At 49.3% G+C, this 17,582-nt stretch overlaps 1 protein-coding gene and 1 pseudogene across 1 annotated transcript; both read right to left on the bottom strand.

Annotated features, from left to right (window-relative positions):
• Nucleotides 1-8,405: 8,405 nt before the first annotated feature.
• On the bottom strand, nucleotides 8,406-10,637 carry LOC122383925 (annotated as a pseudogene).
• Nucleotides 10,638-12,191: 1,554 nt separating this feature from the next.
• Nucleotides 12,192-16,705, bottom strand: LOC122383950 (cytochrome b5 domain-containing protein 1-like). The gene is made up of 5 exons (XM_043370847.1): nucleotides 16,363-16,705; nucleotides 16,076-16,245; nucleotides 15,417-15,583; nucleotides 13,091-13,274; nucleotides 12,192-12,638 (listed from the first exon to the last, which is right to left on the bottom strand). The coding sequence occupies exons 1-5, from the start codon at nucleotides 16,448-16,450 to the stop codon at nucleotides 12,537-12,539; spliced, it is 711 nt and encodes a 236-aa protein (XP_043226782.1). The 5' UTR covers nucleotides 16,451-16,705; the 3' UTR covers nucleotides 12,192-12,536.
• Between the last annotated feature and the right edge of the window lie 877 nt (nucleotides 16,706-17,582).

The raw sequence follows: 17,582 nt of genomic DNA, 5'->3' as shown, positions 1-17,582 counted from the left end.
TAAGGTATCAATGGCAAGAGAGAGCAACAAGGTTTCTTCTCGAACACTCGCCGTGATAATTTATATCGGTGTTTTTGGAAAGAAAATGCCCTAAAGACGCTCAACTTTTTGAGCGCCACTTGTCGTTCGGGACCGCGATACTCAATAAATTGAGCGCCACGACAGACGACAGTCAGCTGGCGCTCAAAAAATTGAGTGCCGGCCAGCATCTACACTCAATTTTTGAGCGTTCTCCGTGACAGGTGAAGCCGGTACTGGCTGCCATTTTTGATGTTATGTTCGTTGAAATACGTTAAACTGAGTTGAAACAGAAATGCAGGAAGTTTAATACTACGTGGTACCTGAACTTCTCACAAACCCATGGCATCATGTCACATTTTCCGCTAGTAGTTTTATCGGTCGCCTTTCGGATTCGGCACACCTCAAATGATTATACAGGGCTTGAATAATCCGTATGAATACTGTATTGATATTCTCTGACTGTACTGGGAGAAGGGAATACGTGAATACAGAAAGATATCCACCCACGCTTGAATATTGGAGAATTATAGCAGGAAAAACTGTATTGCCACGGTTACAACTTACAAGGCCATCGGCCGCAAACAAACAAAAATACTAGGTATACAATGTGGGTTAGATTCACAAACATCATCAAGTGTGGAACACAGAGACGAGCAAAACAACATCACATTATCGCATGCCAGCCCGACCACATTGGAACCGGGTGACCTGCGACCGGAAACTGCGTCTTGCCAGCATACATCACAAAAGCAGGAGGCAGTGTCGTACTGCTTTGATCCAAAATATGCCATATAACAAATGATATAAACGACCTAAGCTCGGACTAAGCTAATCAGTGCGCGGTCGGCGTCGCATAGTGGGCGGCATCGGGCTGTCCCGGGGCCGTCGAAGCCGCACAGGTTGTCGGCGCATGTGGGCGCGCGCGGTCACCACGGCCAGCTGCTCACCGCCAGCACAGACTGCGCAGCGTCGCCGCTCCGCCGGCCAGAACACGCAGACAACCCTTCTTGCAGTCGCACAACACCTCGCCAAACTCATTCACCTGCTCCACCATGTTGTTGATGTCACCGAGTCCTTCAAGTTGTGGCTCGTGCCGTCGAGCATGGCCTGCCCGATCGGACACGGGTCAGCGGCTTCTGCTCCAGCGAAGTCTTCATCTTGGTGACGTCTTGCTGATCTCCACAAAGGCTGAGCAGATGACCTTACCCACAGGGACGGCCGACGTCCTCGCCAGCGACCGCTTGGTTGTGCAGACCTGCCAGAAAAAGAAAACCTGTTTGGTGATCTCAAACGATTTTTTCTTTATGCAGTGGAACAAAATGGAAAATATGTCATACAACAGGAACTAAAAAAAGATGCAGCCTAGGTCGTCTAAGAAATGGGTGCAACATTGATAAAATTCTTCATTGAATGAATTCTGCAAATGCTTTTGATAAAATGTGTGGTGATTATAAGGAGACCACTTTACTATAAAATTGCTCAAGATTCCTTATCTGGACCTGTCAAAAAATCCTGACTGCACACCAACAATTAGCATTAAATCCGAAACCTCTACCAGGTACCTAGGGATAATGAAAATTTCACATCATACAAATAAAAACCTTTACTATATTGAAACTGAAAATGTGATGCCGATCCAGTGACCTAAGGGTCTAAAAGTATAATAATAAATTAATCTATTATAAATTTGGTGGTGACTGTCGACTGGCGTCTGGCGGCCTAGACCTTGAGGCTTGAAAGTGGCCTCCCTTTTCCGTTGACTCCGAATCCTCCAGATGGAAATGATATAAAGGATCATTTTTATCTTATTTCATATGAGCCAGTCAGCAAAGTGGCTATCCTGTTTCAGCATTCACACACACAATAGTTGACTGTCAGTCTCTCATGCGGTCAGTGTTGTGAAGTAACAAAGGAGTTGAGTTTTGTTGATTATAAATTGTGATGTTATGTAAAGGACTTGAAAATAATGTGAAAACTATGGAAACTATTGGCAGAGTATTGTCACTTACTATCAGGACATATGGATAGAGAATACATTCAAATTAATAAGAAATGCCAAATATCAAGGTACTCAATCACTGATAGGAGTGGACTATCATATGTTTTAATGTCAATTATATGAAAGTTAAGACTGAAACTACCTTTTACCTCATCATATCTAATGAAAAATTGTGTGAAGAAAACATTCACAGCCTCTTTGAAGCACTTAGACCACTAAAAAACAAAAATTTTCACGTAAATATGTTGCGTCTCCTTCCTTCAAAACATCATATCGGATGGCGCCACTTTCGTCGACAGTTACTTATCTGCACGCAAATCGAGGAAAACGTGAATTGATTGACGTTAACGTGTTTCCAAATTTAAAATCACAGCATATTCAAACTTTTCAGTGTACCTTTTAACATCTAAATATCACTAAAACGATAAAAACTTACCTTCAACACGAGGACGACGACAGCCACTCGACCGGAGACGTCGCGACGAAATAAACAAACGGCGCCGCCAAATGAAAAATATTCCGATATCAGTAATGTGAAATTGAGTCGCAATCATTTTGGGTAGTATGAAAAATGCTCTTTCCAACAGAACCCTAGTAAAAAACGCGAATGGACAAAAAATAACTTTTATTTCGACATAAATATTGGCCTGTTTTTAAGTCATCCTGGTATGCCGTAAGATTTCGACCTATAAATTGGTGTTCCCCCAATCATTGAAGCTTGAGCAGTGAAAAATATGAAAGCATAATCTGTTTTGCATCATTAGTGATTCTCCTAGGGTGTTGCCATTTCTCCCTAGGTGTTGCGAGTTGCTTTTGCAAAACGTGTTCCTGAAACGGCTCAATTTTTGAGCCCTCAGCATTACGCCTATGGGAGCCTCTGACGTCACACGCTCAATATGTTGAGCGCTCAATAATTTGAGCTTTTCCCCCTTGTGCGTGGGACTGATCTCCCACTCATTTTTTCTCCCTCTCTCTCTTTCTCTCTCCTCTCTTTCTCTCTCTCTCTCTCTCTCTCCTCCTCTCTCTCCTCTCTCCTCCTCTCTCTCTCTCTTCTCTCTCCTCTCCTCTCTCCTCTCCTCTCTCTCTCTCCTCTCTCTTCCCCTCTTTCTCTTTCCTCTCTCTCCTCTCTCCCTCTCTCTCTCTCCTCTCTCCTCTCTCTCTCTTCTCCTCTTTCTTCTCCTCTCTCTCCTCTCTCTTTTCTCTCCCCCTCCTCTCTCCTCGCTCCCTCTCCTCGCTCTCCCTCTCTCCTCTCCGCTCTCTCCTCCTCTCTCTCTCCTCTCTCCTCCTCTCCCCCCCCCCCTCCTCCTCTCTCCTCTCTCTCTCTCTCCTTCTCTCCCCTCCCACTTCTCCCCTCTCTCTCTCTCCCCCTCTCTCCTCTTCTCCCTCTCTTCTCCTCTCTCCGCTCCTCTCTCCCCTCACTCCCCTCCCTCCCTCCATCTCTCTCTCTCTCCCTCTCCCCTCTCTCACTCTCTCCTCTCTCTCCCTCCCTCCCTCCCTTCCTCTCCTCCTCCCTCTCTCTCTCCTCCTCCTCCTCTCTCTCTCTCTCGCTCTCTCGAAGACATCGACATTCGACAGTGCTCCCCAATCCCTTGCAGCCACTAGCACTCCCATGATGTTGCGACTGACAAGCCTCGAGCTCCAGCGTGTCATGAGATATCTATCGCTCATGCCCCCCATCTGGGTAACTGAAACATAATGGTCATCAAATCAAACAACCGAGCCCAGAACGGGTACACATCTAACCTGTTGCCGACAGCACCTTGATATGGTCATTGGACGTATTGTCATGATGTCATGGTGTCAGTGTCATGGTCAGTGTCATGGTGTCAGTGTCATGGTGTCATGTCATGGTGTCAGTGTCATGGTGTCAGTGTCATGGTGTCGGTGTCATGGTGTCAGTATCCGTGTCAATGTTCGCTGATGGCAGTCAGCTGTAGCGTCGCCTGTCTGTGGCCCCAATCGGGAACACCTGATCTCTTGGTCATCCGAGTGTGAACTGTCACGTGATTGCTGGGACAAATATCGGGAAATGTCACTTGATACTTGCCGAGCTAACATCATATAAGTCGCAAGTGTTCAGTAAGGAGGGCCAAACGGTAATCGTGATTGTAATGAGCCGGCAGGTAATTAAAGCTGCCTCGTGAATGATATCCGATCCCGATGAAAAAAGAGATCCTCCTCGAGCAGGGGCTCCGCCACGGTTTTGGGATTGGGGGGGTCCGACCCAAAACACAAAACATCACTGGCGGATCCAGGGTGGCATTCAAGGGGATGCCACCGCAACGCCAGAAATTACCAGGATGCCACCCCCCCCCCCACCGCAGCGCCCGAAATCGACGAAAATTGCTGTTTTCTTGAGTACAAAGAAACTTAACAATTTTATTGGAAGAGGTTTGCTTTAACCCTCGCCCATGTAGGGGGGGGTTGGTGCAACCCCCCCCTGAGGTTTTTCGGAAATAGTGCAAAAACGGCGGCGCGCAGCGCCGCCAAATTTTGGGTACCTTATGGGGCAAACCTTGCGCATCTTTTGATAAAACATTTTTGACCGGGTCATGTCAGGTCACGGAGTTATGACGTCACAAAGGGAACAGCCTCCGGCCGGATTTTCACAAACTGAGTGCCAACGCCCGAGGTTTCCTGCCGGTGGTACGGACATCGGTTGATGGATCGTGATGAAACTTCCCATGCATGTTGGGGCAAGTATTGGCTATCATATGGTATAAGAAACTTGACCGGGTCAGGTCAGGTCACGGAGCTATGACGTCACAAGAGGAACAGCGTCCGGTACTATTTTTGAAAAGCGCCCGAACCACTATTTTGCTAATTCTTGTCACCTCAATGGGAATATGCAGCAACATTAGCTTCTATAGGGAGCAAATGGACATCCCAAATCCAAAAATACAATCAGATTTCAAAAATTTAAATTTTGATTTTTCGAATTTCTGCCGCCGACTGTGACCTTGCCGACTTCCGGCGCTCCCAATGCGCCATTTTTAGAGCTAGGGAAACGAAATACATACCAAACGATAGAGAATTGATCAAGGAACACGATAGTGAAGGTTTCAAGTCGATATCTCCCACCGTTTTGCCGCAATCGCCGCGGAAAATTTGAAAAAGTCTATTTTTCCGAAAATTTGACCTTTGACCGGTCAAAAGTAGGTCAAATGTTGACCTAGGACCAAAAAATATACCACCAATCGCGAGATCTCGGCGAGAGCAATCCGTTGGTCTTTTCCGCTAAGCTCTACGACGCTCCGTTTTCAAACGCCAAGGGGGGGGTCGCACCAACCCCCCCCCTGCATGGGCGAAGGTGGCAGATCGCCGTTTACGGGCGAGGGTTAAACTGCAAAACAAAGGTTCAGATTGTATAAGGACTCGAAAACCGAGGAGCAGAACCCTATTGACACCGACGTGGCGGCCTCTAAAATTGACGTTCTTGAGGAGTAGAGGCCAGTGTTGCGCGCTTCAAAGGCGGAAGGTATTGGCCATCAGTGAACGTATTGGACTCTCAGTGACTGGCATGGGCTTGGGGGACCTAAATAGGCCCTCAGGTATCTACGTAGTCTCTAAAGCCAGTGTAGAGCTCTCCTAGGCCGTACTTAAAGGAAAGCTCAGGACTTTAGCAGTTATTGTAAGGATTTGAAAGCCTTGCCCTCATATAGCAACATAGAGTCCTTTTAGAGACTGACAATTTGACATTCAGCTTCAGTCTCTGTGATGAGTGTGACCTATCCTGACCTGAAAATGGATAGCAAAATGCTCCACTTGCTGTTGGGATTGTGACTTGTGAACGTCCTACCTCTACGAACCTGCATTTAGAGCCCTGTGCAGATATATTGCAGATTACCTCAGAACACGGTGTGAGGATGCTTAGACTAGTATGGTGCTCTGAAGGACCGGCATGGACCCCCGACACTATAGGATTACCTCACATTGAAAGAGAATTCTCAGATCGTTTTGAAGCTCTCTTAGGGCAGGTGTGTCAATGAGGTGCCCTACAAGCTGGACCCCCTCGCAAAATTATAGCCAAATTCTAGCATACCTAGCTAATCCTAGCCATCTCAATCTTAAATGCATTCATAGTGATAACAAAAATGGCGAAATGATGACACTCCCACGTAGACCGGTGAGTGTCACTGTCGAGCACTTCGTCTGCTATGACATTATAAGGGTTCCCTACATTTCGAGATCTTCAGTTCCTTAGCTATACGACTGTCAACACACTCAAAATGCATTATAGTGAATGATTTAGTCATTTTTACGCGAAAACAAGCTTATAGGTATCTGGAGTATTGGGGGGTACTGTACCCCCCAGGTAAATTATTGAGGGGGTCCGGACCCCCGCGACCCCCCCCCCCCTGTGGCGGAGTCCCTGTGACCTCGAGGTTAAATCGTTTTTTCTTGTGATATCCAATCGAGTAAAGTGAACAACTGTATTCAGCGTGCGATACGACCATGTGACGACAACATCTCAAACATCAAGAAAAGGAAATACGGGCGCTGTGTCTCCGGTACATCCTCCGTTCAATATAACAGGATTGGACCGACGGAACACAACCCTGGCCCGCCCGAATGGTGTCTTATTTCCGTCTCCATCGGGCTCCTGATCGGATTCGAGTCTCGGTCGGACTGATGCGTTTTTCTATCTAAGCCAGGATCTGAACCAGGGGCCTAAGATTGGGCTTGAGACAGGGTTTGAGACAGGACTGAACCAGGGCTTGCTTGAGAGGGAGCGTGAGACGGGGCTTGAAAATGGGTTTGAGATGGGTCTATCACATCACGGTCTAATTCGGTTCCGAGTCTGCATGGACTTGATTCTGCAGAGACGGAGCCCTGCTCAGACAGAGCCCGCGCTGAGCTGAGAACTGAACTGAGTGAGAACATACTAGTCCGTACCTGTTCGTGTTCATCGTCCGCTAAACCGATGGGCCGCGGGCCAATCAAATCATTCCGTCAGCTGCACTGCCGCCTCTGAAGCCCGCCGACAGCATGGTGTAGACTGCTGATAAACTCGATCGACGCAGTTCGGTGCTCGTTGAAGTGGCTCCAACATGTTGATAACTGGTTTCCACGTCGACGAATGGTGCTTTGGTAAGGCGCTACTGAGCCTATTATAAACAGGCAAATCGTTACGTCAGATACGTCGCTTTATAAATCAATTTTAGGGACTAATGACACCATTTCTGTATTTATTTATTTTTATTTATGGTTCGTTTTCAATGGCGATGCTAGCTTTTTGCAGGTACGCTGTTTCGTTGAGATGCTGCTTTGCTTTCTTTAATGCATTTTTTTGCTATTCATTTAGGCGTTTATTAGCTTACTGCAGTCATGGACAGAGTTGGTCTCATCCAGGGGGAGGCACTCGCCTTGGCCGTATATGGGCCAGAATGTCTAACGATTTCCGCCATGTTTGTATACCAAAGTCTTGAAAATTGATCACTGCAATCAAACTGCAAGCATGAAGCGCAGCACTTTTGGTAGTGTACCTCTCACTAAACTGCACCTCTGCTACCGTACATGCAATTTATATTTCTGGTATACACAACATGGCGGAAATCGATAGACAAAAACAAGTCACCAATGCTCCTTCCAGTATATTAGAGTTCAGTGGTCTCATCCTGTTCGTGTCCTGCTGTGCGTATGCGTTTGTGTGGGTCTGTGTGTCAGCACAGGCTGATATTGAAGCAGTTCGTGTGCCCTCCGCCAGGCCGGAGCGTAGCCGATGTTTAGAATTCCTTTCTGCAGTGTATCCATCTATGCGGTCCACAGAAACTGCCAGCACCTCAGGCAGCGAGGATGGCGCAGTTCGGTCTCAGATCGGTCTGGTTTGTGTAAATAATGGCCTGGGGTGACTTGGATGAACCCAGACTGCGTGGCTGGACGGACCAGAAGCCCCTGGGGGCATTCCGAGAAATGGACGGCAAGTTTCAGAATTGGAATATTTGATAATTGCATTACCATTCTGGCCCTCAGACAGTTTCGCTGCCTCGGTCGCACGGTTTGACGGTAAATTACCAACGTTAGTGCTATCACTTCAATGCTGTCAAAAGAGATTGCGCCCCAGTTCAAGACCGTTACTGAAACAGCACATTGGACAATAGTGATTGTTGAAGCTCCGAGTACTGCAGTGCCGCTCAGATGATCAAGCTGCATTATACGAAAACACGCTGATAACTTGAAATAATTGGGAAGAAGTGGTGTTACATACAGAGGTGGTGTTTTGACAGCTTTCCTCATCTTTTTACGTATACCTAATTTATGCTGATGATGGCTGTCCAAAGATAACAACGCATCTTATATTGCTATGCGAGACAGTTTACAGTTCACGATAAAAAAGACCGTTCTGGTTTTTAACAACACCTTACACCCAATATCACAATCACGATAGGCCGCTGGCTAGAGTTGTCCGTGCAGAATGTGCGCCGGCCGGTGTGACTACACAGGGCCCGAGCGGGTGACGATCGCAGGCTCCTCTCCCGTGACTGGATGACTAGACGTGGGTCGAGCCGGAGCGGTGTTTCGAGCCGGTCAGCTCAAAGAACAGCACGTATGCCTTTGCGCTGTTGACGTTTCTCTGATCCATCACGTGGACCCGCGAGTCGTTGTACTCGTACCACTCTGCCGTGTACGGGTGTCGGCAGTAAGCGGTGTAATGTCCTGAGAGCAGCGTGCCAGAGTGGTTCGCCACGCCGTATAGGCTGTACCGGCAGGGCGTCTGTCCGGCCAAGTAGGGCGACAGGTCCAGACCGTTCATCGAAAAGTCGACAGTGGTGTTCAGTTTTCCGCCGACCCTCTCCTGAGGCGAGAACCGCTTCAGGTGCACCACGAGGATGCGCGGGAACTTCTGGATCGAGAGGCTCCTGGTGCACTTTTGGCGCTTCTGGCACTTTGAGCAGGTCGGTTTTTCGTCGCCATCGAGCACCTCCTCTTTGGTGAACAGGTCAAAACAGGCCTGTAGGCGCACCTGGCCACTTCGTGACGGGATTGGCAGACTCAGATCCCAGAACGGGTCGAAGGTAACCGATTCGTGGCCACATACCGTGCACCGCAGGGTAGCCTTGAGCTGGCCCACGAACAGGTCAACAAACTTGGAGCTTTCCAGGCGCAAGAAACGTTTCCAGGCCTCCATTGACTTTTGACTGGCGCTCATTGAGTCATCGATGTCGGTCGTGATCGGCTTTGGCCGGCTCGTCACCCGGTTCACGTCCTCGTGAAGTCCCTCCAGCAGATATCTGAGGAATTCCTGCGCGTCCTGCTGCTGGGAGCCCATGAAGCGCGGCGCGAGCCGTTGGATCATCGACTTGAGTGGTGCGGTGTGAGCACCCGCTCCGTTTCGTCCGAGATGTCCACATGTCGCGTATCAGACGCAGAATGTGTTCATGAGGGACCCCTTCGTAGCGGCGGCAGGCATGCTGGCATCTGAGGAGCGTCCATCGCGCAGGATGTAATCGTGGAGAGCGCGTGTGTTGCTCAGGCACTGGACGACTGTGTTCAGGAAGCAGGTGTTGCCCGTGTTCCTGAGGCCGGTGAGACCGAGCGGTCTGCCGTCAGATTGACTGCCAGTCCCGCCGCCGTCTTCGCAGGGGTTGCCGGGCAGTGAGCGGTGAGACACAACGTACATTGTGGCGTTCTGGTAACACGAGTTACCGTAATTGGGAAGTCCGGTGTAGAGCGGATCGTTGCCGTGTTTGTCGGGGTCTGCGGCTGGGGTCAGCTGTAGCTCGCGAGCCGTGTGCGCCTTGCCGCCGTGCAGCTGCAGCGCCCTGCTCTCCTCCTCCAACTTCTTCGGCGACGGCGGCGACCACCTCTGCTGGCTTGCCACTAACCGGGAACCACCCGAGCAGCCAGACCGCCTCGAGCCGGCCGCCGTCGCCAGCTGTTGCTCAGCGCTCACCCTGTTGGGGCGCTCGGCGCTGAGGTGATGTTGGGACGGGTCAGTGGCACACCCCAAGAGAACTGAAGCGGCGTTACCTCTCACAATGGCGATGGAGAGTCGCTGCCAGAGCCACTCCATCTCTCGCTGGTCGCCGGTGACCGCCGCCATTTTAGCACCAAGTTCTTGGAGGAAGGCTTTGGTCGTAGGACCACAGGCGCCGTCTGTCTCAAATGCAACTGGCTCGAACCTGAAACGCTGGGTGAGCTGGGCGTACTTTCGGCGCTTCTCGTCTTCTGCTTTCTTGGCCGCCGCCCCAGACTTCAGCGCGGCACCTCCCAGTCTTGAGTCTGCGAATGTATTGACGCATGTCGCATCCCAAACTAGGCAACGGCCATGCGAGAATGGGTAGATGGTCATGCCGTCTGGCCTCTTTCCGTCGCCCCGGTCGACACCATACGGCTCGAGCTGAGCTGGTATGCCTGCAGTCGACAGAGCACGTCTGACTATGTCGTTCAGTGCTGTGTGGCGCGGTAATCTTCCAGCACTGAACTGACAGGTGAGAGCGTGGTGTCCCTTGACGTCGGCAGGCGAGCCGCACCTGCAGGCGTGGACGCCGCTGCAAACATCGGCGCCGACACGTAGAGCGACTGCGATTCTCACTGTCTCGTTGTCCAGGTGGGTTCCCAGACTAGAAGACGGGAGAGCTCTGAGCCATGCTCCGCTTTCAGGCGTCGCTGCGCCTAGGATACGAGCGCGGTCGAATTGGTTGGTTTCGAGCAGAAGGCGGTCCCTTTGGTGTTCGGCGATCGGAGCGTCCCAGGATTTCTGTCGGTCGCGTGTGTCGTCTGCAGGAGCCATCTTGCCGCCAGCTTTTACGAGCCACTCCTCTTCTGCCTGCTTCAGCTCGTTTAAGATTTTATCCGCGAAGCTTGCCGGCAGGATGGTATGTAGCAGCTGCTGGCAGCGGTGGAGCGAAGCGATGAAGCTCGGGAGCGCGACTTCCTCCGTTCTCCTCAGTCCTAGCCCTCCGAGTCCGGTAGGTAGGACGGCCTGTTCCCAGTTCATGTCGCTGAATCTGACATTCACCAGCTCTTCCATCGCCGCTCTGATGACCTCATCCAGCTGTTTCAGCAGCGCAGGATGCTGGAAAAATGGCGCAGCCCGCAACAAGTACTGAAGCTTGGGGAGCCATAGACTATTGCGGAGCAGGTAGAGCGCAGAATGAGCATCGAGTCTCTTCAGCCGCCCGACCATCCGCACGAGGTCCTCCCTTTTGTCCTGTGCTGAAAGCTCCGCAGCGGCTGCCGTCAGTGGCGCTCCGAGGACAGTCTGTTCATCCTCTGACAGGACAGATGCACCTGGAATGATGTGGTGGAGTTGGCTGATGGTTTCTCCCTTGTTGTCGACTGTTGGCACGATGATCTGGCACTTGGAAGGGTTTACTTGCAGTCCGACTCTGGCCATCGCTGGAATGAGTTTCTTCAGGTCAGAATATACATCGGCGCGGTTTCCTCCCAAGGTGCCATCATCTAAAAACCAGGTGTTCATAGAGCATGTAGCGGAGCTAACGATGCTATGAGTTGCCAGGGCGAAGACTGCAGGACCGGATGGATCGCCTTGCTGCACGCCGGCGGCCGACATAATCTTCGCAGTGCCATGGAAAAGAGGCGTCGGTGACGAGTAGGCTTGCCACAGGAGCGGGTACAAAGAGGGTGCGCTCATCGATGACTCAATGAGCGCCAGTCAAAAGTCAATGGAGGCCTGGAAACGTTTCTTGCGCCTGGAAAGCTTTCTTGCGCCTGGAAAGCCTGGAAAGCTTTCATGACAACGCATCTTGAGATAAGACAAGATGCTAAATGCTCATCAACCAATATGTTGGAAAGGAACGTGAAACTGTGTAGTTAGCGACTAGCGTACGAGTAAATATCTGTAGTTATCATAACACCAGACAAAGTATCGTGGAATAAAAACACTCTTTACACATCATTTATAATGCTTGCTTGGCGGCTGTTGATCTGGTTTTAAAGCATGAAACAGCACCGCCTCATGATGTGCGGTCCCGGGGACACCCAGTGAAGAGTGCAGAGGTTTAGTGGCCGTGGGTGGCTGTTGCGGGGAACACCCGGTGAACAGTCCAGAGGCTCACTGGCCGCGGATAGCGGTGATCGATGTCTTTCATCACGGACGAGATGATTGTCACGTCCCCGGCGCAATGACGCCATCCGTCATTTGGCGTCATCAGCTCTCCCGGCAGATAACCGAAACAGGCTCAGGGTGGAGGGTGAATTAAGTCGGTAGCATTCACATGCAGAGTATTTATTGCTTTCCAGACAAAGTTAAGCCGATTTGTTAAAAACGAAATTTCATGAATTCCCGGCATAGTTTCAGATTTAGCATCATCATTTTACTTTATTTCGTTATTTTCACATGTAAGCAAGGTGCACCAAGATTTACAAACGCTCATACGGACTGCTGAAAAATAACTTATACTTATTTTGATCGATGACTTAATTGTACTTTCATGACACAATCTTCCCATGATAGTCGATCAGCAAAGCATGTCGTTCGCTTTTTTCGTTCTTGTGAGACGGTTGTCAGCTGACACTGAACATGTGTCATCTAACACTGGGTATACTGCTTTTAGACCTCAGTGAGATCGTCCGAGTAATGTAGAAAGATGGCCGGCAGATAGCTGTCCTCGTCCATGTCCAGCTTATAAAACTCCTGGTACTGGTCCGGGATCTAAAACGAATCACATTCGGTTCATCAGTGACTTATCCGTGGTATGCCGGTGAACAAGTCTGCACTCGGCTATTAAATCGAAGAGCGTGCTTCGAATTCCGCGAGTTTAATAACCGGCAAACGAAATGTGCTCGCTCGGCTGGTCGCGATCACTTCCGAGCCAGTAAAAGGTGAAGAATTTTGGTACGATGTGGTATTGGAGAAACGTGACCACCATGGAACATCAGTGTGCCATGACAACTGCTGTTCATGCTAAACACCGATTTAAAGTACTTGTATGATGCGTCAGAGTTTAATTACGTCTCAGGTCCAGTAGTATGCCAATCTATGCCAGGTCAATCTATGCCAGTACAGTTGCAGCTCTCTCCTGTTGCTGAGTATACATGTATCTTTTTCACGTTTCCCGTGAATTCAGTTGTATCCACTTCCTCCCTGTCTCTTTTTGAGCTCACCCCGTTCTGCTCCAAGGTCTTGTCCATGTCCAGAAGTCGATCACCATACTTCCACACATAGCTAGCGGCGTGCGAGTTGTGCGGCAGGTGTCGCTGTAGGATCTCCCACATGGTGCACTCCTCCGGCACGGCCAGCGTGGTCTCCGTCCGGGTCAGCATGTTCACCAGCCGGATACGCCGCGTCCTGTGACATCGGAGGAGGCTGTCAGAGCGGGGCCCACAGAGTTGGAGAGGTGGTGAGGTGGCGACAGTTTTACGAGCTGGATCAACTCTGACCTGTGATGAGGTTTAAAGGGCGGACGTCGACGGCCGGTAGTTGAAGCGATATAACTCACTGAACTTTGCTCGGCGTGGGAGGTATCGTACGATCATCGGTAGTCGTGCGAAAGGAGTAGTGCTAAGGTCACTGACCAAAGTTTGATATGGTGGATATAGGTGCGAAACAAATGGACAAAAGTTAAATATTTTTGCAACAGTTAATTAGTGTGGCCCTTTGGACCAAGCGCATTTTGAATACAGTCTCAAAAACCCGGAATATTTTTAAATGTATTTAATTACGAGGATGTGTATTGTGTAACTATTCAAAGGAATGGTGTAAATAATATGGTAAGTAGATTAAGCTTAGTTAACGTTTTCATTTAAAAATTGGTATTATTTTATTGTATATTATATTTGTTCACATCCAACTCGTGCCGCAATTTATATCGCATCAAGAACACTGAACAGACATGACACCTAAAGAAAGGATTAGCTGTTACATAAATTGACATTAATTCTGCTGCATTTTCTCAGGTGATTAGTTCTATAATTAATTCTGCGTGCTCACAAACTCTCCCCAGAGTGTTTATTGGTCGATTATCGCTTCTAGCCACGGCTCTCAGCGCGCACAAACTTACCACTGTCCGTGTGCCGCGTCTGTTTGGAATCTGCCAATGTGCCGCAGAAAAAAACGACTCCCGACGCCGGCCATGGCCAGGTCGTGTTTACGCGGACGACATGGCACACCTGACGGTCTGTTTTGCTGTGTGAGCGCCGCAGGTCGTTTACAGGGCGGCGCTGTGCGTGTCGGACTCGGATCTCGGCAGAAATGGAGCCCGCGCCGCTCCAAGAGACCTGTTTACGATCACCGTGCCAGAAAGCCGCGATTTTATGCCGTGGGAGTGATATAGCTCAGAGCTGATCTCTTAGCAAGATACGTTTGTTGACGTAAAAGACTCAGTCGTAGCCGGACTGAACTCCCGGAGGCTTGCATACATCTACACTCGGCTAAAGCGGATAAGTCTCCGAACTCTGAGAGCTTTGCACCTGCCTCCGTAAGCAAAATCAACACATTTGTTGTCAAGTATCACTTATATAAGAATTACTTATTCGGTGCTCTCTCACCCTCTGGTTTATAGCGATTTTCTGCTCGCAGTTGAAGACTTTGTAATTGTAGACTATGAAGCCCATGTAGCCAGTAGCGGCGGAACACCTTCAATTAAGGGGGGGGGGGGCACTGCCGACTTTTGGTCCCATTCTTTCCGTGCAACGCCCATAGGGCTAATGTTAAAATGCCAAAATCAAAGGGAGCACGGTGCCCCGGTGCCCCCCCCCCCCGTTCGGCCCCTATGCATGTATTAACGTTTACCGCCTCCACCAAGCGGAAGCCCGTCGCCCACCAACCCATCATGCTACGCGGTACAGCCTACTCGCAGGCGTCATACTAGTGCTGCCATCTAGGGACAGAAGTATGTATAACGCCTACCGGTATGCTGTGCCGCATAGCACGTCCATGCTATGCGGCACAGCCTATCCGCAGGTGTTATACTGGTGCTGCCATCTAGGAACAAAAGAAGCATAGCGCCTACTATCATGCTGTGCCGCATGGCATGATGGCTAGATAGAGCTAGAGCTAGATAGAGCTAGAAAGATCTAGGAACAGAGCTTCCACGTCCGATGCGGCTGGAGACTACGTGTTTCAGGCCGTGTCGTCTTGAATGTGAATGGTCACACAAATAACCAGTTTTCTACTAGCAAAGATCGTGATGTATCGCCCATACATCACCATTTTATGGGTCATAGGTACATCACCGTTCGTTAAGCTGTGCATCTGACTGCACTCATACTCTGCCCATTTGATGCATCCTATTCCTGAGGATGAGTGCAGCTGAGGATAAGCTGCCCTACCGACTTCTAACACGCCACATATCATGCCCTTCTAAAACACCCTGCCGCACCTGTCTGAAAGTTGCCCGCTGATACCACCAATCCCACATGGCGGAACCACCCGTCTTCCTGCCCAGAGACAGACGGTCTATCCTATACTTGGCGAAACCATCTATCCTACCTGGCCGACAGAAGGCCGACAAAGTAGAGCGCCTCGTCCCGCCACCAGGGCCGGCCCGTGTCGTTGGCCCAGGTGGCGGAGGGGAACGGCGGCGGCGTGCCCAGCAGCTGGCCGTGCGGCAGGTAGGGACACTGCCCCTGGGTCGTCGGGTCCACGTGCCGCTTCAGCTGTAGGACGGTGGGGACGGGGCGTCAGTTGATAATATAATGAGAGTGATTCCGAATCGTTGTGTGTTGAAACTGTAGAGCATGGTCATTTTGCTTTCAAGCTGACTATTTATGAAGGTAATGTGGTACATAACTTTATCATAGTTTGTTTCTTAAGTTATGAGGATTATCTGTCTTATTCCAAGAAATGCCAATCAGTGTAAAAATGCGTCCCTGACACCATTCGACCATCCCGTCAATATGTTACTGACTGAACTATGCGGATCTGCCCCTTGAAAGTTTGAGTTTACCATCAACAGTGAACAACACTTTACAGCGCCGGCCGGGTGATGGCGTGTGTTTGCACATGGCCTCAGTGTGTGCCTCCGCGGTAAAGTGTTGAACAGCCCATCAGTCAGCAATCTTTCACCTGGCCCCTCCCCTTCCGCCAGCACCTCCCTGCCCCCCCCCCTTCCCCGCCGCGGAGGCCGCCGCAAACTCCCAGCTGCTTACGTCACGCGTCTTGGGGTCGAACCAGCGGGAGATGTCCTTGCCGGCGTAGGCCAGCAGCGGCTTGATCCGCGGGTCGGCTCGGTTTTTGTACACCATTTTTGTGACGTCATAGACCCGACCGAGGAAGGACACCCAGATGTCGGTCGGCTTGTTGTGCAGTTTGACCTCGGCTGTGTTGAGCGCAGAGGTCAGAGGGCTGAGATAGAATCAGAGGTCCTTTTTAAGTTCCCAAATATGAAAATATGAATTATGTAGCATTACTAACTAAACACCACCATAAAACTTACCTGCATTTAGATATCTGCTCCTTTTCGTGTCCTTTGAAACTTCGATGTCAAGCAGCTTGGTCAGTTGGTCTTCTGCCTTGTGATCCATTTTTAGTGTTTTTGTATGCTACTGGTGATAATCGTCTCGGTCTCTCTCATACAGGCTACAGGATTGTTAGATATTTGACAGGCTTCGAACTATCTGGAATGCTTCATTTGTAAGACTGCGGCCATTTCCAATGAATGCATCAAGTTAATATTGAAATTTTGATCGATGGAATACCATAGCTCTCCATAGAACTCAGTAATCTTTTGGACTTAATTCAGCGATAAACTATTTATTTTACCTTGTGGTTGTCATTTGCTTTTCTTTCTATAAGATGAAAAGTTTCGATAAATCGTGACTTACATATTATATTTTCCTCCTTATGGCAGGGAGTTTCAGCACTCCTCCAAATGCTGCCAGAGGGCGAGCATATCTTTGCATGAGGCTTCGGGGCTTTAATTAGTTATCATTGCTTTCACTGGATTAATATCTAATCAATGTCTATCTGTTACGGTTAGGGTATCAATATTCAATATCTGTTATTTTACTTATCTAATTTATTTAAAACACGTGAACAAATATAGATTAGATGGTTAGGTATATTTTTCTGAATCAGCTCTCCCAAGTTTATTTTCCGCTGAGAAAGACAGTGAACTATTCGATACTAATTTATAACCGAAGTCCTAATAAAAATATGCGCTGTCATTTTACAAAAAAAAAGAAGAGAAAATAGTTCATCGCTCATCAGTGCACTTGTCTTGTACTGAAGTGTTCAGACGATGAGATGCATGGTAGCTGCCCATTAGCGTGCACTTCAGCTCGAACCCGATATCGAATCGCACAGACATTCAGTCAAACCTTTTATATAAGCCACTCGGGCGTCCATGGTCCATATTCACCTGTTTTTGTAGGTATGCTATACCTACGTCGTGGTCAATGCCAGAAAACTTGTGATACGGCTCTCGTAAAAGCCGACCCGTCGTACCAAGGTTATATAAGATGTCCATGCCACTCTTGAGGATTTTATATGAATGTTTTTATTCTATACACAAGCCAATAGCTATATCAAAATGTTATATAGCCGCCACGTGATGACGCATGTAGGTTGCTTTAGTTATTTTACATTTGGCTACCGAGATATTTCTAAAAGCAGTGGCAATGCGAGAATACCGACTGAATAGGGCCTCGACGTCAC

The sequence above is a fragment of the Amphibalanus amphitrite genome, unplaced genomic scaffold, assembly GCF_019059575.1.
Source record: "Amphibalanus amphitrite isolate SeventyFive unplaced genomic scaffold, NRLGWU_Aamphi_draft 000177F_arrow, whole genome shotgun sequence".
Taxonomy (NCBI): domain Eukaryota; kingdom Metazoa; phylum Arthropoda; class Thecostraca; order Balanomorpha; family Balanidae; genus Amphibalanus; species Amphibalanus amphitrite.
The sequence above is the reverse complement of the archived record's forward strand: the minus strand, read 5'-3'. Positions and strand labels throughout refer to the sequence as shown.

Excerpts from the sequence above, each read along its gene's own strand:
- LOC122383950 (XM_043370847.1), bottom strand. The coding sequence starts at position 16,450 with ATGGATCACAAGGCAGAAGACCAACTGACCAAGCTGCTTGACATCGAA. Across the intron at positions 16,246-16,362 it reads GAGCAGATATCTAAATGCAG|CCGAGGTCAAACTGCACAAC; the intron begins GTAAGTTTTATG and ends CGCTCAACACAG. Across the intron at positions 13,275-15,416 it reads GTCGGCCTTCTGTCGGCCAG|GACGCGGCGTATCCGGCTGG; the intron begins GTAGGATAGATG and ends CCGATGTCACAG.